The sequence below is a fragment of the Tachysurus vachellii genome, chromosome 5 (genome assembly GCF_030014155.1).
Source record: "Tachysurus vachellii isolate PV-2020 chromosome 5, HZAU_Pvac_v1, whole genome shotgun sequence".
Lineage (NCBI taxonomy): Eukaryota > Metazoa > Chordata > Actinopteri > Siluriformes > Bagridae > Tachysurus > Tachysurus vachellii.
The window spans coordinates 17577037-17602982 of record NC_083464.1 but is presented as its reverse complement, the minus strand read 5'-3'; the positions used below and the strand labels follow the sequence as shown (position 1 = coordinate 17602982).

At 37.8% G+C, this 25946-nt stretch overlaps 2 protein-coding genes across 2 annotated transcripts; both read right to left on the bottom strand.

Annotated features, from left to right (window-relative positions):
• Positions 1-1493: 1493 nt before the first annotated feature.
• On the bottom strand, positions 1494-10182 carry cnn3a (calponin 3, acidic a). Its single transcript, XM_060870095.1, has 7 exons — positions 9911-10182; positions 4203-4324; positions 3838-3904; positions 3458-3595; positions 3212-3328; positions 2962-3108; positions 1494-2610 (listed from the first exon to the last, which is right to left on the bottom strand). The coding sequence occupies exons 1-7, from the start codon at positions 9965-9967 to the stop codon at positions 2269-2271; spliced, it is 990 nt and encodes a 329-aa protein (XP_060726078.1). The 5' UTR covers positions 9968-10182; the 3' UTR covers positions 1494-2268.
• A 2247-nt stretch (positions 10183-12429) lies between these two features.
• Positions 12430-22770, bottom strand: alg14 (ALG14 UDP-N-acetylglucosaminyltransferase subunit). Its single transcript, XM_060870094.1, has 4 exons — positions 22268-22770; positions 22020-22171; positions 20038-20160; positions 12430-13384 (listed from the first exon to the last, which is right to left on the bottom strand). Exons 1-4 carry the CDS (start codon positions 22434-22436, stop codon positions 13154-13156), a joined length of 675 nt encoding a protein of 224 aa, XP_060726077.1. The 5' UTR covers positions 22437-22770; the 3' UTR covers positions 12430-13153.
• Between the last annotated feature and the right edge of the window lie 3176 nt (positions 22771-25946).

The following is a 25946-nucleotide window of genomic DNA, read 5'->3' as shown; positions in this document are numbered from 1 at the left end:
TAAAGTCCAGACTGCAGTCCTGAAACTGTTTTCACAGACACAGTTCACTCCCACTCACTATTGTCTTTGGATTCATGACATGCTGCTGGGCCACTGAAGGCCTCTATCGTGTTTCAGTGAGAAATGATTGATTCTAGAAACGTGAAATGCTGATATGGAATAGTTCGTCTTTTCTGAAATACTTCAAACCAGTATATCGCAAGGATTTAATTGCTGTATTTTTAATAGAACACTTGAATGGATGTCAGTGAAAAGAGACATTATCTCTTGCTGAATGCTGAAGCTCTGAGGATAAAGTACCACCATTGCCCAAATGCAGAATCTTTTGGAATGTGACTCTCAGTAAACATACTATCAATCATCAGGCTTCAGTATAGCTGAGGTTTAAACATGGTTTTGGCCTGCTGCACTTGAAGCAGTGAAGGAAACCTGGAATTGAATTCTTTCAGTCGTGTGCTATGCAACAGGACTGGTTAGGGATCTGACCCAGTGGTTGCTGCGGTAACAGGCTTTTTTTCTGAGCGGGGGCCTTCCCTATAATTGCACCGTGCATTTTGGTCCTGGATTACACAGCTAGCACAAAGCACTGATTATTTCTCTGTAGTAGAGGGAAGGGGGAAAGGAGAGGTTGGCAGGGTTCCAAGGAATGCCATAGTTTTCTTATAAAGGAAAGTTCTCATTTGGTCAGCGTTCTGTCATTCAGATGCTGGCTTTATTTTGGGAATATTGGCTATCAGGTTCTGAGGTAATAAAAGCCTTTCACTGTCATGGATATGAAAAGAATAAAATAATTTCATACAGTGAAAGAAGATAAAAGCAAAACATACTACATGTTACTTTTCTGGGCAATATTCTAAAACAAAGGTTTCTTTATAGTTCCTTACACTGTAGAAGCCTTTTTAAACCTTTCAGTCATTTAAATTACAAATAGGGAATGGTATTCTTCTTGTTTCTTTACTCATCAATTTGTGTCAGTGCACCTCTCACATAGCTGGAGGAAAAAAAGCTGGATTCGTTTATCAAGAACTACTAGTTCAGAAAAAGTTCATGACCTGGATGAAGCTGTAGATATTGGCTGAACCTAGTTACCCTATATATATTTAAGACCTTGGATGTGTTGAGCAGTCAGTGTAGGGGTGTTAACACATTATTCTTGAATGAAGGATGATGATAAAGAGCTACAGCACAGAAACGGTTGTTTGACCTCAGAATAAATATGCATGCCAAAATGTTTTCAGTATTTTTCTTTAAACCCCAACCTAGTGGGTTGTGGCACATATAATGGCTCAATATGCAATTTTCTCTCCAATGACTTTTTCAGGGTTTCTCTACTTTGGAGTCTGCTTTTCCATTCAAAGATGTTAAATAACCATTTCCAGAAATCTCAGGCCACTGGCTCATGTAACTGCTTTCAAAGTCTTCTGGAAGTTCTCTGAGGGTAGCCTCAAAACTAAAGATTTATGATTCTACCAAAGAAGCAAGACATTATAGACTTTATCTATAACATACAATTTATTCATAAAAAGAACCGCATGACAGAGGAACCGTTTAAATGAGAAAATGACAATAAATACAGTGAGAGTGGAATGTAAATGAACAATTTAAAGATTATGGCACAAATAAAACTATTTGATAAAAGCAGGAAACTAAAAGAACTCTTGGTTATCCAGTCAAAAGAAGCAACTCTCTGAAAAGCACTAAAGCCTTGGTATTTCATATATATGGAAAAAACTAAAACTTCCAGTGATGTAAAAAGACATGGAATGATTTAAAGGCCTTTGCTCTATTTTTCAGCCCATTATTGGACACCGCTTAAGATCATCCTCAGTCTTATGATGCAATAGAGCAGAGATTGGCTGATGAAGCTTAACTTAGACTGATTTACTCTGAGATGCATGATAATTCAATTATTTAAAAAAAAAAAAAATCACAGGCTATAAAAAGTGGATCTCCAAGCAAATTTTGCCTAGTGAAAATATTTTCTTCACAGTTCTCCATTCTTCATAAAAAAGGCCATTAAAAAGAATGTTCTGAATTTTAGCATAGCAGGTTTTATGCATCTTACAATTTATATTTAAATATGACCATAAAACATGGCCAAATTAAAAACAGGTCATCTAGATTAGGGGCAGGGGTCACAAGGCAATACCACTCTCTTTCTCGCATCCCTTAATACAAAACAAAAGACTACTGTAGATGATAGCAAAAGACTTGCTCTGTTGAGAATATATTGCATTAACACTGTTTCGAGTAATGATGCATCTCTTCCTAGTAGTCGATACCCTGATCATTGTAGTGGCCACTGTATTCATCATGGTAACTGCCCTGGTACTCCTCCTCTTGGTATTCTGCCTGATAGTCACTGTCGCTGATCTCCGAGCCATTCGTCCCTGTGCCTTGGCTGCCGTTGGCATGGATGATGGGCTCTGTGGCCGGGGCACAGTATTTTGGGTCATAGACCTGCCTGCCCAGCCCGTACACGCTCATGCCCTTCTGAGATGCCACCTTGTTGGTGCCCATCTGCAGGGAGATGGTAGAGTTGTCCAGAGGTTGCACAGCGACCTTCTGATCAAAAATGTCCCTTCTGGTTCCTGGGGCAGACATGCCAGCCTACAGAGATGATATGGCATGGGGAGAAACACACTTCAACAAGAATAGTAGATAGTACAAAGTACCACAATACCAAAATCAAATACACAATAATGCGTTTTATATTGTTGAATGTGACATTTGGCATTACAGATGTAAAGTATAACATGATCACAACCGGAAAACCCGTAAAGTTTCTGCAATTCCCATTAAGATCATAAAACCTTCCACCATTCCTTAGATCCATCCCAATTTTAATGCATTTTTTTATGTAATTTCATTACAATTTTTAATGCCATTGTGTATGAACTACAGTTTTTAATCATTCCACACTTCATTAACATTGTATATCATCTTGATTAGAAGGTGTACCTGGCTAGCTCCTTTGTTGGTGCCCATCTGAAGGCTGATGGTAGTCTGGTCGTAAGGCTTGTCTGTTTGAGTCTTTGGGTCATAAAGGTGTCTCCGCGTGCCATAAGCAGTCATGCCCGCCTGGCTTGCACATTTGTTAGTCCCCATCTGAAAACATCAGCTGTGAATTTATTTGCCAACTTCTATTATGTGTAGCAAAATAACAATCGGGATTGGACATTATAGCAGCTGAAAAAGATGCTTGTCTAACCTGAAGTCCAATAACACACTGGCCAGCTTTCATCTTCTCATCATCAAAATGCCTTTCCAGCTTATCTGAGTATTTCACTCCAATGTCAACCTTCGTATCAAGGCCTTTAGTTTTCGCCTGCAAACAAATATGATTAGTTTAAAAGAAATGATTGTATGTGGCACATACATAAGCATGAACTCAACACAAGCTAATTTATAAGAAATGAGCCCTGTTCCAAGAACATAACAGAGGATCAGAACATACCATGCTGGCAAGGGCGAGCAGTGTGGTCTGAACTTGAGTCATGTTCCCATTTTCAAAGAGGTCATTGGCTTCAAAGATGTCACTGGGCTTCATTCCATAGCTTAGGATGGCTTTGATGAAATTCCCAAGGTTCTCCAGCTACAGGAAACACAGCAACAAAGAAAGCCGTCTTATACTAACTCAAACAGGACACAATAACTGATAAAAATCATTGGTTTCGCTATTACCACAGCACACAGTGACTATGCAGGCTAGCGTTGTGTAAGTCCATTACAGGGGTATTCCTTGTATTATATCTCTGCCTTCCAGGACATGAAATGAATAGCTTTCACAACAAAGGGTATTATTTGGGTGGAAAACAGCAGCAGCAGTAAGTCTACCTTGTGCCAGTTCAACTGCGAGTGGTTGATTTTCTTTATTGCTCCTGGCTGTAGCTTGTTTATCAACCTAGAATGACACAGGGACGAAGATAAAGCTTGATAAAGAAATGTATTATCCATTTATATAAATAGAAAGATAAACTGTTAATAAGAATAAACTGTAAAAAAAAAAAAAAAAAGGTACACAAGATATTTAACTCTAAAAATTATGAGCAGTGTAGTGATCAATGTCATATTTGATTTGTCATATGTCATATTTGACATAACACAGTGCTGACAAGGAGGTGGCAGCACACTGCAGGAGTGATATAACAGAGTGCAGTGGACACACACACACTTCAGCATTGTGCAGTATATGAACTTACTCGCACAGAATGACACCATCTTTCAGGCCCTTCTGAAAGTTGTCTCCAATGGGCATGCCAGTCACCTCTTCAATCCAGTAACGCAGCTCCTCTTCTTTTTGCATATCATATTTCTGTGCGATCTAAATGTGAAAATGGGGCAAAAGCAATAATTTACTACTTTAGGTTTACTACTACTACTGTCAAATCAAAATCACAGATTAGGACCAGATATAGTAGTTACTCAGGGCACAGACGCCTTCAAGAAACAACCCTTAAGACATACTGAAATGTTATTTTCTATAGTGAATATCTGAGGCTTCAGGGTTCTGCCTTCACTTCTGAAGAAAGAATCTTGCATTGCTTGCATTCTCTTGTACTTTTGATTCTGTGTAAGCTTCCAGTCATGTGACTCATCACAAACACATGGTTACGCAGAACACCATGTAATCAGTGAAACAGAGCGTGGATACTTTTGGCTCTTTTTCTACATTTGCTCCATGGCATGTATGACACGGCATGGTTTGCCAACTGCCGAAGTCAATGATGCTAGTTGTGAGCCAGTTCATCACAAACATATGATGGAAGGTCAAGACTCTAGCACCATTAAATCACTCCCAATACTGTTAAATAAATCAAATGTGAGACTAATTTCAACCCCAGTATGCTTACTAAATGAAGCCATGAAATAATATTTATCTGGTGGGCTTTTAAAAGTACAGCACACAGGATCAGAAATCTAATAGTGATGAAGCTGTTCTGTTGTTTACATTGCTGTAAGTAGAACATTTCACACTGCTCCAGATTCCAGCAAATAAACCATAAAATTGATCATATCACTCCCCAAAGGCAAAGCATCATAAACTTTGTTACATATAAAGTGAAGCACAGTTGTATTCCTAGGAATGTATTGAGACATGCTGAAAAAGGAATTCAGTGTAAAAGGAATTATAAATGTTAAATACCTTGAGTAGTGAATTGTTTAAAAATGCTACACAGTGTCTCAAGACTATATAGCCCTTAAAAGGGCAAAAAGGGACCCAGGAAAGAAATGTGACCTTCATCTCCCTTAGTTTAGTTTCCATCACTGTTCCTAACCATAACTTATTCAAGCCAGTGTAGATATTAGCTTGCTGCCACTATCATCTATGCGTGGCTGATAATGAGACAGGACACAGAGGCTAGGAAAGTAAATAACAAGTAATCGTCAAAACAAGCATCCAAAAGAAACATGCTCAAATGTGCCTAAACCATGTGAGTAACTAAATCCAGGCAAAAAAGCCCTCAGGACTTTGTAATGCTAATTTTTCCCTCTCTTCAGTAGAGTTAAGTTCAGTGTTGATGGAGTGTAGTGAACTACTGGCCTCTTTCTAAAGACTCTCAGCTGGAATGTGAGAGCAGCCACCACAAAGAATGCTCTGTAGGCCACAATCCGTCTGTCCAATTTCAGGACAGGCAAGACATATATTATATATATATAAAATGATATAATCAAAAGATAATTTTTTCAAATAAAAGATGAATATGATTTCAACTCAGTCAGGTACAGTCCATTTACAGGCTAAATAATTTAAAAAGTAATTGATGGAAAATGCAACAAACAACAGAGCGTCTCACTAAAGACTGGAGGAGAAGTTTATTTCTTCTACCACTTTTTCCCCAAAGAACCATGGTACCATGTACACAGGCAACGGTCAAAAAAGAAGGAAGTATTTTAGCTCCTCTTTTTAACAAAGAGTTTAATCTTGGCCGAGCCTTTCTATTACATACTTCTATTCTCTTACCAATGACAAAGCAAAACAGGATGGACAGTGCAGGAGTATCGTCTCCTCAGCCAGTTTTATTAGTTATTTAGATATTGTAGGTTAAAGGAATATACAGAGGACTTCCCTGCTTCCACAGCTATCAGATATTTTTCAGAGAAATTTTGAAGTAAAATGCATTTCCGAAATACCATACTGGTAGTGAAGTACTCTTCATAAAAACTTTATAGCAGGAGAACTAAGGGATATAAAACAGTGGTTGAACCAACAATTCTTGAGTAGGGAAATTAGAGGATAAAATGTGCATTACAAGCCTCTTTGTAAAAAGGCACACAAATCTTTTAAACCCTTTGCAAAATATATGCAAGGCAAAAACAGGACAACAATGGCCTCAGGAAATGGTCTTTCCTGTCCTACCCAAAATGGCAATATAGGGTTAACAGCTGCAGCCTTTTACACAGCCTGAACCAATCCAGGAAAAATTTTGCTGGTCAGCATACTGCAGAGAATGCAGCAAGTCGTCAGACCGCACAGCCTCTCTATCCACATGAGCAGTGATTGGTTATGTTAAACCTCTCTCTGGAATGTAACGTTGTGGAGAATTGGCCCTGGAGCCACAAACTTAACCTGGATTTGGTTATACCAAAACCACTCCCGGGTTTTTCTTCAACTTGATAAGCGCCACTAAAGACCAGTGTCTTCATTCCTTCCACAATGAAGAGCACTGAGCCATTCAGCTCTTCCCTGGCATTTTTCCAGCGAGCCCTCTTCCACAATCTCATGCGAAACACAGGAGACCGTCTAAAAGTGAGCTGGTTTGGCATGCCATATGAATATACCATTGTGAGAGAGTTTCAGTTTCCCAGGCTAGAGTACACCAAAGTGTTCCAAACCTCCTCCAAACTCATTTAAATACAACCCCCCCGGAAAAGTATTAAAGTATAAATGACAACTAAATCTTTTTGCAGTCAAATATGCTATAAGGATGCAAACACCTAACATTTCATTTTCAGTATGATACTTCTATCGAAGTAAAACTCACCATTGGCCTGAAACTAACATTATCTTGGTAACCAATCTAACATCTGTTGGCAAGTGAGAAACATTAGAAGCATAAAGAACATCCTTATTGCATTCGTGCCATGTGTTTACATGCAAAATATGTCACTCAACAGAATGTGCTTACAGAATAATATGTGAAATCTAATGTCATAGTTGCAGTGCTTCAGACTAGTATCAGTCAAATAACAATACTCAGAATATACTAAAGTAAAAAACAACAACAATAATACAACAATGAGGAATAATTGCAAGACTAGATTGATAAATGAATTACATTTCCAACATTACAGTACCAAAAGATAACAACTGTATAATAAAATTCATAAGTAAAGAACAAGATTGATTGTTTACGCAAAGTATTACCATCTCTCCTGCTTAAATTCATCAAGCCAGCTATACTGTATGTTGGTTGTGTAAACAAATGAATGGCCCATGTTGTATTGGCAATAAACCTGTAAATAGGTGAAACTTAAGTATGTTGTTGTGTAATTAAGAATATTCATTCATTCATTTTCTACCGCTTATCCAAACTACCTCGGGTCACGGGGAGCCTGTACCTATCTCAGGCGTCATCGGGCATCAAGGCAGGATACACCCTGGATGGAGTGCCAACCCATCGCAGGGCACACACACACACTCATTCACTCACGCAATCACACACTATGGACAATTTTCCAGAGATGCCAATCAACCTACCATGCATGGGGGAGGAAACCGGAGTACCCGAGGCACGGGGAGAACATGCAAACTCCACACACACAAGGTGGAGGCGGGAATCGAACCCCCAACCCTGGAGGTGTGAGGCGAACGTGCTAACCACTAAGCCCCTGAAATATCCTTTTTCCATAGCTCAACCCTGAAACTGGAATACATGTATTTAAAAAAACTGGTCAGGTGACTGCTAGATTTGAACAACTAAAAGACTAAACAACCCACATCAGACTATACAAACAAGGGCATTCAAAAAGCTCAGTTTTCAGAAAATCAAGATGGTGAAGTAGAGAAACGGGACCAACAAGTCTCTGACCCATCCAGCCGGAAACTAAATGTTACTGAGAAGGACATTCTCTTATGGCTACTGAAATCTTGCTACCCGGCTCGTGACCTTCAATCAATGCTCGTACATCCCAATAAAGTGAATCACAATGCTGTGTAACACTTTAGCAACTTGTAGACACCACTGCTACAGTATACAATAATAATACAAATGCTGTCCCCAGGTCTTCTTGATTTCTGCAGATGATGTAAAAATATACAAAATATATTTTATATATACTCAAGTTAAATCAATCATGATTATAACTGTAGCTTACAGTTTTAAGGTTTTATGAAAACAATAAATAATATGCAATTAAATACATAATTACAGTGTTTTTTTTAATTATTACTTTTTATTGCTATGGAAAAAATAACTGTTGGTTGTATGGTGGACTGACTGTTATAGCTGTGCTGAAAATGAAGAATATTGAACAAATGCAATAGGCTTCTCTTTATTATTATTATTTATGCAAAGGCAATCCCACGAAGGCTACCAATAAAGCAACAGTTAAAGGGCTTATAAGTACATAAACTTTCCAGAAAAAAAAAAACACACACTAAATCTATGTCTTTTAAAGATATGTAGTTCATTTTGCTCATTTGTTCTGGAAGACATTCTCCTTGAAAGGATGACATGGACTACTGCAACTACTACTAAAAATAAAATGATAGAACAATCCTAGTCTTTTCTAGTACACAGTTCATAAATGTGTAGAATACCTGTGCTTCAAAACACCAATTATTTTCAGCAGTGATCTACCTGAACAATGACTACCCAGGAAATGCTCACAGTGATTAAAAGGACTAACAAAGCTAGTGGAATAAAGACCTCTATAGAATATAACCTACAGCCCATTTGTTCCCAAAGCCTTTGGGTAAACAGTGACGTCACCCACGAAAGAATTTGTGAGGCATTTCCGCTGTCTCATTCAACATCCGGCCTGCATTAGACACTTGGATCTTTTCCCACCCTGTTTGGTGTGAAATCAAGAATCCTATGCAAACTTTATTTATAGGGCAATAGATCAACGAGTAACAATACCGTACAGCTCTATGTCTTAGACGAGAGTGAACACACATGATGAAGAAAGTGAAGAATAATAAACAAAAAAAGTTATAGATAATATAATAATAATATTAATAATAATAATAATAATAACATTATTATTATTATTATAAGTCTGTGTAGAGTTAAGAGGATTTAAGCCCCGCCCACAGAGGCGCACAATAGGATACAGTGGACTCGGATTTGTCTCTTATTCCATTCATCCTCTAAAAGTTAGACACATTTTAAGAAATGATCTTGAATGAAACTAAAGGAGACGCACATACGTGTTTTTAGCAAACTATCTAACCTCATCAGCTCCAGAAGTTTGATCTAGATCCAATAAGTCAACTGAAATAAATCTGTTTATATAACTCAGAATCAGAATCAGAAAGAGGTTTATTACCAAGTATGTTTTCACATACAAATAATTTGTTTTAGTGACAGAAGCTCCATAGTGTAACAGAATGATATATACAATATAGACAATATGTCTATATCTATACAATATAGACAAGTGTGAAAAGACGATTTGTCTGTAGTATCTTTGTCAGCCGTAGGTTTAAGGACAAACACGATTTAAAGCGATAAACGGCGCTTAAATGAAGTTATAAATACTTTAAGGTTTTGACCGGAAATAAACAAACAGAACGGTATTATCTGAAACAGTACAGTGTTATTAGTGTTATTATTATTGTTGTTATTATTGTTGTTGTTATTGTGCTCTCTGAATGTCTACTGAACTTAAACCATCATTTTATTTGTTGCAGCATCTTTGCGTTTCTTTCTGAGAGGTCACTAAGGAAAGGTCTGTTTCTTACCTTGCTTTTAACTTCTGCAGATAATCCGTAGGCTGGTCCCTTGTTGAACTGCGTCATGTTTCTCTGCTTTAAAACGTCTTTATGTCGCAAAAATCAGAGCAAAAAATAAAGTAGCGAATAAAACGTGTGTTTCACTTGATTTCGAGTCGCAGACGATGTAGTTCAGTGTTCCTCTGCCGCAAAAAAGCCAAAGTCAGAAACTCCGCCCGAGTTTTGCCTCTTTTCGGGACGACAGCGTTACTGAGTTCAATGGAAAAATCTCGCTCTGGTAGCTGTGTGTTCGCAAAATGACTGATTTCTGTTAGCCAATCACATGGGTCTGATTTACATACGTAACTCCGCCCACCCTCACAGCTGTGCCGCTGGCAGCATCTGAGACCATCTGAGTTCAGACCACTGATGTTAACTACACTGCATACTTTATACTATATAAAATGTTTCTCGTAAAGAACCTCACAAAGGACCCACAACTAGCCTGTTTGTTTTAAATAATAATTACAAATCAAATAACATGAACCGGGGGGCACGGTGGCTTAGTGGTTAGCACGTTCGCCTCACACCTCTAGGTTTGCAGGTTCGATTCCCCCCTCCACCTTGTGTGTGTGGAGTTTGCATGTTCTCCCCGTGCCTCGGGGGTTTCCTCCGGGTACTCCGGTTTTCTCCCCGGGTCCAAAGACATGCATGGTAGGTTGATTGGCATCTCTGGAAAATTGTCCATAGTGTGTGATTGCGTGAGTGAATGAGAGTGTGTGCCCTGTGATGGGTTGGCACTCCGTCCAGGGTGTATCCTGCCTTGATGCCCGATGACGCCTGAGGTAGTTTGGATAAGCGGTAGAAGATGAGTGAGTGATAACATCAACCATACTATAGAATCTATAGCACATGTTTAAGGCAAAATTTTTAATGCATCTTCAAAATGTAGCTACAGTTTATAGAATGAAAAAAGCTGTTTAACCAATTTCACACAGTCAGAAACCCACTGTATGTTTAGTATAATAACCTGCTGCGTAAATACCGACTCATATACATACTGTCAAATGCAAAATATTGCTACCCTTTTAAACAATGGATAAAAAAAGTTTTGAGGATGTTTTTTGATTTTGAATTTTGATTCAAAACGTTTCACTCAAACTGCTGGAGAAACCACTTTCCTGAACAAAAACAAAATGCACTAGAACATTTTTTTAAATAGCAGTGAAGTAAAGAACCAAAGCAGACTGGAATTGTCAAGTTTCAAAATAAACTATTAATGCTATTATATCAGTTTTTTGAAAATAGGGAAGTGCTTACATGGAAAAAATAAATCCTCTGATACCTAGTGTAAAATATGACACTGTAGCTGATTTGCACCCATGATCGAATTGTTCTAGTGAAATCATAAATTCCACTTAATTTTATATTTTAGACACACCTACAGCACTTGAGACACAAACATAAGAGGCATATAAAGAAATGATCTAAATTATGATCTAAAGATATTTTACATTTAATAAATACCACAAATATGAATAAGCGGTAAATTACTGAAACATATGTGCTTTGTGTAAGAGGCAGGTTCTCCAGGATGCTTGAAACCACCCTTTGCTTTTAATTTACATCAAATCTTTTAAGTACACATTCATGCTGGGACGTTGTTTGAAGAATCCTGGAGAACCTGCCTCTTTATTTGCCTCCAACAGTGGATTGAAAAATAAAATGTAATTGAAACAACTGTCTATTATTTTCAGGAATGGCATAGAAAATGTTCTCTTTAATATTTAATCTTTTGTAAAACAATTCAGGCACACTAATCCAGAAGCCGGAAACTAAACTAAACAATTATGAGCTAGCTATAAAAATAAATGGCTGTGTTGAAACATTAAGCCAGGTGCCCAAAGTCATTCTTTTCCACCAGTACAAAGATTAAAAGTATGTTAAAACTTCTGTCTATTAGGGATAATACTATTATGATGAAAATTAAATAATGCACAGGCATACAAGACTGCTTTCTATTTTTCATCACCCATAAATTAGACAAATCTGAGTTGGATGATGTTGGAGCGCTTCTACATGAGTATCAGCCTACTTTTCCTGCTGTGATTGTCTTTATCTCTGCAGCCAGCGGCCAATAATGACAGGCGCCATGATGTAGCACTGCTCTGCAGCTTACAATAATGTACTTACATACTACACATCTGAAATGTGTGCAGAACCTTTCATATCTGCTTTTAGATGATCTGACAACATGGCTGAAACCTGTTGTGGCTTAGGTTACCAGTCATAAGCTGTGTGTGTCTGATCTCTGAAACACCACATAATTTATTTAATTTTTCTTTACTCATGCTGTTCAAGAACATCCCTGTTATGTCCAGAGCAAATCTGGTGACTGAGGAAAAACTTTAATCACACAATTATCCATGCATGAACACATGAGTGCAGTTATAAGCAAAGTAGTTCCCATTCAATGTACTTATTGGTCCCAAAAATAACATTAACAAATGTCTATAATTTCACACTTCTATAATGCTAGATTTTGGAGATTAGGTCAAAAATAGAAACTTTATTCTTTTTTTTTTGCAGGCCCCCCCAACTGCAAAATAATACACATCAATTATTCATGCCACTTACTTTGGACCTCTGCCAGTATCTGTGGCAGTAGTAACAGTAAGAACAGGAAACCTCACAATGCAGCTCCAGACTTCTTCAGAGTGAACACTGAGCACGAAGGCAAAAGAAATCTCTATAGCAGTTGTATTGAATTCAGCTATTTAAAAAAACAAAAACAAAACCCAAAGGTCAGCTGATACAGTTCTATCTTGTTCAGGTTGAAGATTTACCTGAACTACATGAAAATGTGTCAGTTTTCACATGTATATCTGACATGGTGTGGTGTTTAGTTTAGCTGCACTGATTGTGTTTTCATCACAGCACTTTTCCGCAGCCAGGCTTCTGTACATCAAATCTGGCCTTGGTTTCTCGGTAGGAAAATGAAAAGACTGAATGCAAGGCCTGTTTGTGCAACAAGATTTTCAGCTGCACCTAAGCAACCACAAGGGCATGAGGACATACACTGCATAAATCATAGCACATGTCATTCCTTAGCTCACTGTAACATAAAATAGTACATTCTAGTAACAGTGTCTATAATTAACCAGGAAGTCAATATAAAAAGCAAAACTGAAAAAACATACATATGACTGAAAAAAGGTCACTGTACCAAACTAATTACAAAATGATAATGTTCTTTTGAGTCAAGTTTTCCACTCATACTATCCTCCCAATGTAGATTGATTTGGGATATTTGGCTTTCAGAGGCTTCCACTGCACAAAGAAGTAGTCAGCGAAGTGGTAAAGGATCTTTCCAGACAGGGAGAGGCTCTCCACACGGCATATACTCTCCACATACACCAGCAAGACCCTCTTAAACCCCAGGATCCCTGAAAGCAATCCAGCTGTACACAGAGGTATGCAGGTCCCAGGCCCATTACACAGCACCTGAAACAAAACACACACACAACCACCTCAGATTCGATCTGCAAGCAGCAACATGCAAATCAGGAACTTAAAATTTGTCAGTTATATAGGTCAAAACTAAAAGTCGAAATATGAGAGATTTTTGACTGAAGAAAAGGAGTAGCACAGGAAAGCGGTCAGACTGCAGTGGAAAGAAGCCATGTGGATCTGCAGAATCCATCACCATACTGAACAGTAATCTAGGAGCTGGCTGCACATTAAGTAAAAAAAAGTAATCCTGCCTGAATGCAACTAGCAAAGACTGACATGGAGAAAAGGTAGCACTTATGAAACACAGAAATTAGATTAAATTATCAAATTCAGCAAGCAGAATTCAGAGAGAGAGAGAGAGAGAGAGAGAGAGAGAGAGAGAGAGAGAGAGAGAGAGAGAAATGTATTTGCACTTCACATGTTCTTGTAGGTCTTCCTTTGGGAATAGTCATGCAACAGTGAGAAGTTGACTACAGATCTAAAGATGCTATAGCTTGTATTCTGAGATCCAAGACCATTTGCTATAATGCTATATCCAAGGTATAATACATAAAAAAATGGACATACTGAAGGTCATCAACACTAAATAAATAACAGACCATGGATATGAAAGAAAACAGTTTAAAAACTTTCCTTTTTTATTTCCTTTAATAAGATAAAAGCTAATTAAAAATGTTTCCCTCTCACAGTCAGCTTTAACTGTATTCTTCTAAGGTTTTCTGTTAAATTGTTGCCAAAAAATCTTTGGCATTTACAGACATAAATACAAACAAAGACTAAAGGGTTAGAGGTACAACACACTAACACCTCCATGCTAACCCCTGTTTCACATGACATCGTTCTGGAAAATATGTGCCACTTGCGGTGTTAGAGGACTACTGAAGTGGATCTGGCTGGTGCTTGTCTCCAGCACTGGCGAGGAAAGGCTAGACATCCTGCAGCACAACATATTCATAAACCAGTGCTAAAAATTCCTCATGAATGTTCCTAAGAATGATCTTGACCCTTCTACACCATATATCATCCAGACAGACAGACAGAGAGACAGACAGGCAGACCGACAGAGAAGCATACAGTACAAACTTGATTTCTCAAACAGTAAACATTTTATGAAAAATAGTATACAAACTCATGCGAACCAGACTCGCTGACAATTATTCAAAGCAAGTGGATCTTTTTCATCTGAAAGATTTCTGAGGAACCGCATGTAATCATGGTTAACCAATTTAAGAGGAGACATTATTTCCTACTGATTAATGCCAAGACATGCTGGACATGTGTCTGTGCTTGCATATGTTTGACACTGGATCCTGACTTCTACATCAGTATATAATGGCTCAGTCAAAGCTATAACTCATAAAAAACTATCAGTGTTCACATAGGTTAAGGCTTATGACGAGTCTGACAAAAATCTGAGTATGTCATCACATCCTACAGACACCAGGTGAAAGTGTACGTCAGTTTGTGTAATTTTCTCACCAGCCCCCTCAGTCTGAGGGGCATATGAGTCAGCACACACCCAATGACAGCACCTGTGAGGACCATAAAAATGTCAACACTATCAGTACCTCTGATTAGAGAGGAATACCTAAACAGCTACCACAGTGATATTTCAAAATCAGACAGAAACCAAAAAGCTCAGAGATGTCGGGTAACGGACCTGACACACAGATGACAAAAGAAAAACAGGTGGCACTGCTAGTAAGCTGTATTTTTACTGGAATTTAGCAACTGCACTTTTCACAATCATCAAAACACTAAATGATGGAAAACCTTTTGGAATAAAGGTTCTCTATCCCTCCAGAATCTACACCAAGGCACACTGAAGCTGTTCAGGTGGCTCACGTTTGTCCATCACCTTATTAATAATTTTATGTTGATTTTTCACTTAGTCACTGGTCTGTACATGTTTAAATCAGGATGATAATATAACACACTTCTCAAAGCCACAACCAAGTGAGCAGGTGAATAAACCTGAATCTAACCTGAATCTAAACAAATCTCATTTCATCAGCCAAACACACTGACGCAACATTTCATGCTGTTCTCTGAAACATTCTATATTTTAACAGCTATTTTACACTGAAATCTGTTATTTCTGTGTTTTGTATGGTTTCAAGAAGTTTGTTCTTTCCTGGTAGCAGTAAAGAAGAATTAGCCTTTAAAAAATTGCCAGCGACTATCAATTGTGTATGTCGTGTACAAATATTTTTAGATTTTTAAACGCAGATCTTAATATTTAAGCATGTACTTAAAAACCTGAATTAGAAATACTGCATTCCTGTCATCACAAGGAAGTTAAAAAAAAAAATCAAATTCCATCATCCTTCAAACAATCAACAGGCAACTTCATTCCATTCTCCAGCAATTTCCTAATAAGGTTAAAATAAAACATATGGTGCTGAGGCGCACAGATACACACAGACACACACACGACCCCCGAAAAGAGGAGTTCAGCAGAAAGGAGCCACACTGGAACGCCACAAATCTGGGCCGCTCACCATGCAGCACTCAAGCCACTGTCATGTGTTTTTGGAAAACATATGAACTGGATAACCCCCTCTTCTTGAGCCTTGATTTTTCCACAACTGGAAAAGTTGTGCTTCTCAAATAGAACAGATGGAATGTAGAAAAACTCTTTTTTTCCCCTACTTTCTGCATGTGTGGAACTTCATCCTGTCAGATACCAGTGAAAATAAGAATAAGGTCACTTGTAACTTACTTCTGAATGAATCTTCTATTTAATGATATATCATAAATAAATGGCACCTTTATGTATCTTGGCACAACCCCAAGATGGTGACAAACTGTTTTTTTTGCAACGCTCATTTCTTCTGCCACGTTTCATTCATCCTACATACACTTACAAAAATGTATGAATTCTATTGCACTAGAATTCATACTAAATGCTGAAACCACTACTGTACACTGTCTAACAATGATCCTGAATGTGTATGTGGACAACATGTAGACCATCACAACCATAAACAGCATCAGTTTGGAAACAAACAATTATACAGGATGTCTTTTGTATTCAACTTTCTTTCATGGGAGCCTGTTCCAGCATGACAATGCCCCTGTGCACAAAGTGAGGTTCATTAAGACATGGTGTGACAAGGTTGGAGTGGAAGAACTTGCATGATCTGCACACAGCCCTGACCTCAATCCCCATAAGCACCTTTGGGATGAACTTGAACATTGACAGCCTAACAGACCTCCTCACCTACAGCAATGTCTGATCTCACTAATACTCTTGTGGCTGAATGAACACAAATCTCCTCAGCCATGTTCCAGAATCTAGTGGAAAAGTGGAGTTTATTATAACTGCAAAGGGGCACTTATGTCACTTATTTAAATTGATTTAAGAAATTTAATAAACATTATCACCTAAGCCTAATAGCACATACAGTTTGTCCTTCATTTTGCAAAAAATATACATTTACAGAGCCTAGGTTATTTGCTTTAATATCCACAAAGGTGTTGAATTGATCTAGGCAGTATTTGAGTTTGACACCCCTGCTCTAATCCATGATCTAACCCATGAAGTTCCAGGAAACCGAGCATGCTGCCTTAAAGCAAACTGAGCAATTCACAGCATACACATTCTCATGACATATTGTAATTGGCATTCATATAATCTGTTTAATAAGCTGTTTTCTCAATGGCTCTAAACTTAGAATGGATCATCCTTCACTGGCTTCAGACAGGCTGCATTACATTTTGTCTGTTCAGACACTGTCAGGCTCTTGGATTGTGCTGACACATCTGGAGGTGGTGGGCTGTGCTGAGGGGGTGCTGTGATTCATACATATCCTTTTATGGCAAACTGAGCTCTCAGACCACCCCCTCATCTCCCCCCTCCTACCTGGACTGACCCCCGAGTTCCCTCTGATACCTCCCGAAAATGCAACCCCCATGGCCGCCCACTGCTCACACACATGCTCAAGTTTGGTAAAAACAAACGGAGGGGGAGATTTAAGTCATGCTATGGAATGCAGGCACGCAGCACTGACCTGTGCATCAGACGTCACCAGACATAAATAACAACCTTTCATCCAATGACTCACAGCAGTAAAAGATGGTAGAAGCCCAAAATATGACACTTCAAAATCAGCAGCGGCTTTTTATAATAGGACACAAGTTAGATATTATAAAATCCCTGAGATTAAAAGGTCACTTTTTCAAACTGCAACTATAAATATCTAAATAACATTAAAATATATCTGGTGTGGTTAAAGAAAAATAGTGAAAAGAAAAGTCTGTGCTGTGATTTTTTTTTTTTTTTAGAAAAATGGCCAGATTGCTATTCTACACATTCTGAATGCACTTCACAGAAAGGAAAAGTAGAAAAAAATGATTAGGAATAAACAAGAACTTCTAATTAAAGATTAGAGAAACTGTAGGACTGCTTCCTTTCACATGTCAGGCAGCTACTTCCCCAAACCCGAGGTCTTCCCCTCTCTCTTATGTTCACTCCCACCCTCTGTCCTGCTTAATCACACTCCACCCTGTCCCAGCCATTACAGAAACCCGATGCTGTCACGCTCCTCCTCCCTCTTCTCTGTTTCACAGCTGGAGCTGAGGAGCCAGTCAGTCCCTACCACAACCCGAGAGCAAGACTCCTGCTCCCTGCTGCAGGACGGGGGGAGAACGAGGCAGTGTGTCACTTCTACTCCCCCTCCTTCACTCTCCTCCATCTGTTTACTTTACTGTTTTTGTACACTTTTCCTTACGCCTTTCACACAGTTGGAGACAGGCTGAGGATTGCCAGATGTTTTGATTCACTAAACAACAGATATGATCGCCTTAATCATCAGCTGGAAGGAAAATGGAGCAATCAACTGACAAAGTTTACAGAGTAAAATCTAAATCACAGTGAGGCTATTACCGAACAAAGAATGCCATGTGACGGTAACAAGAAGGCCTGAAACCAGTGAAAAAAATTAACTAGCCCTTTTTGTGAGGCTACAAAGTCCTCTATATACTGAAGCAAAACCAGACAATTTCTCTGTGTAATTGCTGCTTTGTAAATGCTATGCTCTCTGAGATGAAAACAGCAGAATTAAAGCATACAGGATTTGAGATGTCTCATTTTCTTTAACTAAACACTATGTTGCCTTTTGGAATCCTATAAAATGAATGCCAACAAGGCTGCAGTTACAGAAGGCTGATTAACTCAATGAACCTTCTTAATGTAGATCAGACTTGAGTGATAGATAGATAGATAGATAGATAGATAGATAGATACATACATACATACATACATACATACATACATGAGTAATGAGATTTCACACAGTAAAACCCCAATCCCAAACATGCGCAAAGGCCCTCCTTTTAAACAATTTTTAAAAAGTGATACAGTATCACAATCAGAGCTTCTTGCTTTTTAAGCCATTGTTTGTATGTATTTGTTTGTTTGTTTGTGTGTGTAATGTCTGTCTTATTCTTGACCTGGCACATGTCAAGGTTACAGCCTGTATAACAGACCTACAAAGCAAAAGAAAATTGTGACATCTAGTGGTGATAATTTGAGACACATATCTTATGTTCTGTGTTCACACTGAGAATTACTGTAGAATGTGAAGTAGCACTACAATATCCCATTTTATATCACAGAGACATATAAGCAATTACCTAGAACCCAAACACTGCAAGGCCGATTGAACATCAGTTTTCCCTCATTTCTTTTTTTGACTTGTTCACCAAACGTAATGCACATTTCCAGCAAGGATGCACACTTTTTGTGCATTAATCAAAATTGTAAAACTATATTACTATATTATATGGCAAAAATACACTAAACAGTCAAAAGTATGTGGACACCTGACCATCATACAGATATAAAGAGTGAAGGATTATAACGGCAAAGAGGAACTAAATCTGGAAAAGTATGTGAGAGAAGAAAAAAAAACATGTGGATGCAACGGTCAGTTCAGGCCATAAAATGCATGAGCATCTTGTGTATAGTATATTTTTCCATTTAAACTTGTCAGCAATCACCTGACTACACAAGATGGCAACACTTTTTTCACTTAGTGAAAAATGTCTTGTACAATTTTGTCACTGAATATTTTAAAAACAGGGCAGAAAAAAATAGCTTTGGAAACAGTTTAGCTTGGTGAGTAAAAGTGTATATCAGATTAGTGCCCCCTAAAAACACTATATTGCTTTAACGTAATTACATTTCTATATTATATTTAAGTTTTCAGTGAGGGAAACTTAAAAACTGGTTTTCAGTTATTATGCTGCTGTAAATAAGTGATTCCTGCTACTGAGCTACTATCTGTGTCTATCCATTAAAAATCCATATATGGATACAAATAAGAATTAAAATGCAAGCCTGCCTCCAGTCTCCTGACCTGGACATACTTCCTATAATACTAAATACAGATTTTATTATGGTACAACCACAAAGACATTAAATCAGCAGACTGATAATGAGGCCTAATGACTTCACACTGAATCACCGCTCTCATCAGTGAAACATGGAAAAAAAAGAAACTTTCTTCCTATTGCATACTCAAAATAAGGCTAAAGCCAATCAAAGGAAATAAGCATAAGCATGTGAAGAATTTTCTAATATAGATGTAAAATCAAAGCCTCAAGCAGTGAAAGTGTCCTGAGGCTGTGGGATCTCTTACCATATCAGGCTTGAGTCTGAAGACCAGAGGGAGCGAGTAGAGCTGAGCGTACAGCGTACTGAGCACCGAGGAGCTCCATGACTGACGGACTTCTCGACTGCGTGGGATCCGATGAATGGTAAACTGACATAGAACAAAAAGAGAAGCCACATTGTAGGATACAACTGTTGTAGCTATTATAATGGACAAATCTAATAACTAGGATACAAATGGGGAATCATTTGCAAGAAGGAATTGCTAAATGAAGGAATCGCATACAGAGAATTTCTGTTATAATGCAAGTATTACAGAAAAAAGAAATGATTCCATTTGCTGGTTATATGGGAATCTGCAGGTTGCTACCAAAACTCAAACTGATGCTGCCTTAATGCCACAATCTTACCTGCTTCACCTCGTGACCCAAAAATCAGTCAAGGTAATGATGCACGGGTGTTTTTCTATGATAAGTATATTTGTTGTAGTGCACAATATTTGCTTATGATGTAAAAGCTTCACCTATCTCAAATAAGAATCAATTAATTCATTAACTTGATCAGTTATCTTACTTAAATAAATAACAAATGCAAATCCTTAGATAGACGTCAAATATGATGCCTCGTTTTAAAAGCTCAGATGTCTGGTGATGAGGTTAGATGAGGTGAGGAATAGAATCCAAACTAAAAGCTAAATAAATCAGTATAATGCTGTGTCCCAACTCACCTACTATATACACTAAATAATATCCAGGTTCCAAATTGTACTATGTTGAAATAAGTCCTCCAATTGTATCATGTTGATCCATTGTGTTCCATGGACACTTTTTTCAGCTAATACTTCCCACAACTCCTTGCGTGTGGGAAGCAGATATTTGTTACTATTAACGTCACCGTACTTTAGACACAATTTAGAGAGGCATCAATTAAAAGCAGAAAACTATAAGGGGAAGGAACATTAAATTACGTACTATGAATTATATAAGAACTCATGAATGAATATATGCTGAAATGTAACATGTAGCATCTCTATGGTGACAATAACTAGGCAACAAAGTTATTTCTATTACAAGTTTACGTGTTTGTATGTGCCAGGGTTTGAGTATTATTTTGCTACAAACTTAATGTGTAATGTGTATTTGTCAGACTGTATATTTTTAATCACACTCTTCAGTGTCATCCATATGAGGATGAGGTTCCCCTTTGAGTCCTTTGGTTCCTCTCAAGGTTTCATTCAAGGGAGTTTTTCCTCCCCACAATCACCTGAGTCACCTCACACTTGCTCATTGGGGATAAATACAAACACATTTATCCTTCATTCATTTTCTACCACTTATCCGAACTATTCTTGGGTCACGGGGAGCCTGTGCCTATCTTAGGTGTCATTGGGCATCAAGGCAGGATATACCCTGGACAGAGTGCCAACCCATCGCAGGGCACACACACTCTCATTCACTCCAGAGATGCCATCAACCTACCATGCATTTCTTTGACCTTGGGAGTAAACCGGAGTACCCGGAGGAAACAGAGGCGGGAATCGAACCCCCAACCCTGGAGGTGTGAGGCGAACGTGCTAACCACTAAGCCACTAACACATTTAAATATATTTAATATTAATCTTGAATTTCTGTATTATATATATATATATATATATATATATATATAATTCTTTATAATAACCTTTTGTTTTATGTTTACGTTCCGTAAAGCTGCTTTGAGACAATGTCAATTGTTAAAAGTGTTATACAAATAAATTTGAATTGAATTAATCTTTTTTCTTTTAGTGCATACTAGAAGTAAGTAAACTGGGAGACACAGCATAAATATTTTGTAAACTGTTTTGTACAGTGTTTAAAAGTGCCTTTAGGTTTATAGGAGAGCTGGACCAGGTCAAGCTCCACCCTCTGATGCTTGAGGGAGGGGCTAAGAAGTGAGCAGTGAGAAAAAAAACCCGGAAGTGCAGTAATAAAAGCACAGCACGTTAATACTGAGCACTTTGTTCCATGTCACCTGCGCTTGAGTGCTGCTTTTCTCTTTGGATGCTTCAAATGTCCGAATCTTTTCTTCACTCATCTTGTCAGTGTCTGCTATCACATAATGGCGTGGGGTGTAAGACAGAGACAAACTCCCCATCAGACGAATGATCTCTGACGTGTGTCCACCTGTGAATGATGTTTACATTTAGCGAGTGTTTATAAATGACCCCCAGCACTCGTGCTGTATATATATATGACATCACAACGAGTTATCCGTCTTACCTGATCCGGCCACAATAAGAACACAAACCGAGCCCTTTGTAGCAGGTTTACATTCTGCACCAGACCGCAAGACGGTGATTAAACGCAACAGAAAAAGCATTAAGACCATAAAAACACCACATAAAACTGCACAGGATGCTGAAACGATCATAAAACGATCATAATGCATAATGAATGGTCTAGAAATGTAAATAAAATACAGGTAACAGTAACAGCTGAAGAAACTCGAGCTAAGGCCGCGTCCCAAACGGCGTCCACTGTATTCTGTAGTTCACTAAATAGGCTGCTGGGTCCTTTATTACAGCCCCTACAGAGGAGAAAGTAAGCACATAAATGACACGGAGCTTTAGTATGGCGCTTCCGAAGCAACAAAACACTGCGAGTAAACAGATGCGTGGATTTTTTTTTTTTAGGACGATTTGAATAACACAAGTCTCATAAAATAAAAAGAAAAATGACAGGTCAAAGCCCAGCTAGCAAATCCGCCATGTTATTACGTCATAGTTCACGTCTACGGAATGCAGAAAGGTCTACATTTTAAAAAAAAAAAAAAAAAGCGTTTTGGAAAAATGGAGTCCTCTACAGTACCCTGTTGAATAGTTTGTAAGAGAAGGCCAGCGAGTATTTTTGTCCCAAGGCTAATTTGTTGAAATACGCCATGATTGATGACTTTTGGATTAGGATCTTTAAACATATTGGAGAGTTTATGTAAAACACAGACTAACAGTCCTTGTCAAAATATACCCTTATTTATTTTCCCAGCGCTCTGTTCTGATATTTGTATTATTCTAGTATTTTTCCCCAGTTTACTTTCATTTCATCAGTTCAGCCCTGAGATCACAGAGATGCTGTGGGACATTTCACTTAGAAAGCTATGGGCAACTTCCTGTGTGTATATTAAGGCATAAACAGTAGTGCTCAACATGTACTGATCCAGTGCTGAAATTTGTTTATGTACCTTTCTGATGCAACATGGGATGTTTACGTGTTTGTTTCAGACATCCTGTTTAGTTGGGTTATAAAGGCCATCATACGTTTCATGTGGTTTGTCTCTACATGACTTTTCCTGATGGCATCACATCCAGTTATTGCTGAAATATTTATTGCCGCACCTGCTATTTATGGTTTTCAGACATTTCCCATTTCCCAGTCCGAGCACCTGTAAATGATTCACTGCTATTAATCTGATGAATAGTTCCTTAAGCTTATTTATGAAATAAGCAAATTAAAGAAACACACAAAGTTAAGCATTTGAACTTGGAAAAGAATTCATAGTATTATCTGAATTCCTGTTTTCTGAATTATCCTGTCATTAAGTTGGGCAGCACCAGTAAACTTGTCATTTGGCCAATATTTTCTTGGGTTTATTCAGCCATATCGGGGCATTAGAGATAGATTTCTGGCACTGTGGTCCCACAAAGTTTACAGGGTCATGTACAGGGCATGAGATTTCTCATTCATTCCACACGGAAGATTATTTACAGGATTACCAGAAGGAGGCAGACTGTTTGTGGGGGAGAAGGTCAGAGAGACAAAAGTCAGTTTGAGTATAATGAAAAGGCCAAATGATAAGTACTTCTATATAGCTTAGTGTTGCCTGTATAGGTACTCTTTTCCGCAACAGTACAGGTCACAAAAATGACAAATTCAATTTTCATTACAAAGATGCTTTCTCTAGAGGAGATGAGTGAATTTTTGCTGTTTTTGTCATGTACATGGCACAAAAAAAAAATAAGCAAAAAAAAAACAAACAAACAAAACCAAGTGAATCTGATCTCACTATTATCATTAGTCAAATGGCACATAATAGATATAGACATATGAAAGCGTTTTAAATCTGATTTAAAAAGATTTTTAATCTGATTTGATTATGACATTTTTAAACAAGTGCGGGTCATATGGCTGGGTTTAATTTCAATCCATATGAAAAAAGACATTAAAATGATACATTCAGCCATGTTCTGAACTTTACTGAACTTTTTCTGTGCCATGTTCCTGCACTAGATGTAAGGAAACGTCAATCACAAGCTCTAATTGTGAATCAGTCTAGCTATATTTACATTGATAAAGCATTATTTCCTGTATTACAGAGAAATAGAAACAAGAGACAGAAAAATGCATTCCATTTGATAATGTTTGTCGTTATTCTAGGCATTAGTCACACAGGAATTTACACAACCGTGTGAACTTCATGCTGTATTGTAAGTCCCTGCTAGTCTTTGCCTACAATTCCATATATTTTGTTTAGACACTAAACAGACTTTCACATACTTGTTTATCAAGCTCATGTCAGCTGATTTTTGTCATCATTTCTTTATTCTGTGGGTTGCCCATACTTTTTATACATGTTTATATAATAAGTTACACATTCTATATCATTAATTGTGTATATTATTTATTACATGGCCGGTGTGAAAGTAGCTAGTATGGGCAAAATTTGCATAAATGATGAATCAAATTCAAACTATTTTTCTTTCTTTCTTTCTTTCTTTCTTTCTTTCTTTCTTTCTTTCTTTCTTTCTTTCTTTCTTTCTTTCTTTCTTTCTCTTAAGTGAGGCTTTGGTAAGTAAAGTTTCTAGAGTTTGGCTCTGTGTCTCTCCACGGCAAACTTTCCACTTAACAACTCTACACAACCTATGAAATGCTCTGGTCATGCCAGCTTCTCCTCACAACAGTAGATAAAGGCAACTCTGTAATGCCGACAGGATGGCATGATGTCAGCTATGATATTGTCACTATACTAAAAAGACTTATTTAATGACTACATCTTCCCCCTGAGTCAACTTCCCGGGCCTGTGATTGCTAAATGATGAATATTCTGCATGTCTATTAACTTGTGCTGCAAGAAGAGCTTTAAAGCTGCTTTAAAGCTGCTGTTTCATGTGATATAAAAAAGAAATAAGCATGCTAAACTATGAGCATGATTTATATGCGATAAAGGGTCACTTTGTGGTGGCTATATTTCATCTCTTTTGAGGCATAAATAGAATGGCATCAGAATGGCATCTTTTTTTTTCAAGCTTATGTGAGCTGCTTTTTGTCAGCATATCTTTATTTTATGGTGTGCCAATGCTTCTTTGTCATGTAAGAAGAGCTTACAACTTATTTTAAATGAAATAAGTTATACATTCTTCAATTGCGCATCATGTTATAATTCTGCTTCACCTGCAGACTGCATATATTTCATCACATATTCATTGTGCAAGTAGCTGATTTGGGCAAAATTTGCATAAACAATTACTCAAATTCTTACTATTGTTATTTATTACAAAGTTATTATAAACATCTGCTGCAATTTCAAAGTATAGCTATGATGCTCCAGTTTTCTGACCAAATATGCAGAGAGACTCATGTGACTTTGTTCCTTTTGCTCTGTGGGCACAAAGCCTTTATTGTTAGTGAAACTTGGCAAAGATATGCTGCCAAGGTTCAACTGGCATTCTATGACTTTAGTTAATATGAAAGACAACCAGTGACTCCTTATACACACTTACATAAAACATGATCATAAAATGCATGTAAGAGGCAGGTGTCCCTTTCTAGAGCAAGGTACAGTATATGAATCATGTCCTGTCTCATCGACTGTATGTGTAATCAGACAGTCAGGTTTCTACTGACAAGGTACTGTAGTCACACATTTGCTGCAGTAATTTATTACCAAAAAAGGGATGTAGAAAAT

Bases quoted from the DNA above. Each gene is read 5' to 3' on its own strand.
- cnn3a (XM_060870095.1), bottom strand. From the start codon at position 9,967: ATGACGCAGTTCAACAAGGGACCAGCCTACGGATTATCTGCAGAAGTT. The intron at 3,109-3,211 runs GTTAGACAAGCA...TGATGTTTTCAG, and splicing joins AGTGTGTTATTGGACTTCAG to ATGGGGACTAACAAATGTGC. The intron at 2,611-2,961 runs GTACACCTTCTA...TCATCTCTGTAG, and splicing joins CCAACAAAGGAGCTAGCCAG to GCTGGCATGTCTGCCCCAGG.
- alg14 (XM_060870094.1), bottom strand. From the start codon at position 22,436: ATGCATTATGATCGTTTTATGATCGTTTCAGCATCCTGTGCAGTTTTA. The intron at 22,172-22,267 runs GTAAGACGGATA...CATCATTCACAG, and splicing joins TCTTATTGTGGCCGGATCAG to GTGGACACACGTCAGAGATC. The intron at 13,385-20,037 runs GTAAGAGATCCC...GTTTTGTTTCAG, and splicing joins TCAGACTCAAGCCTGATATG to GTGCTGTGTAATGGGCCTGG.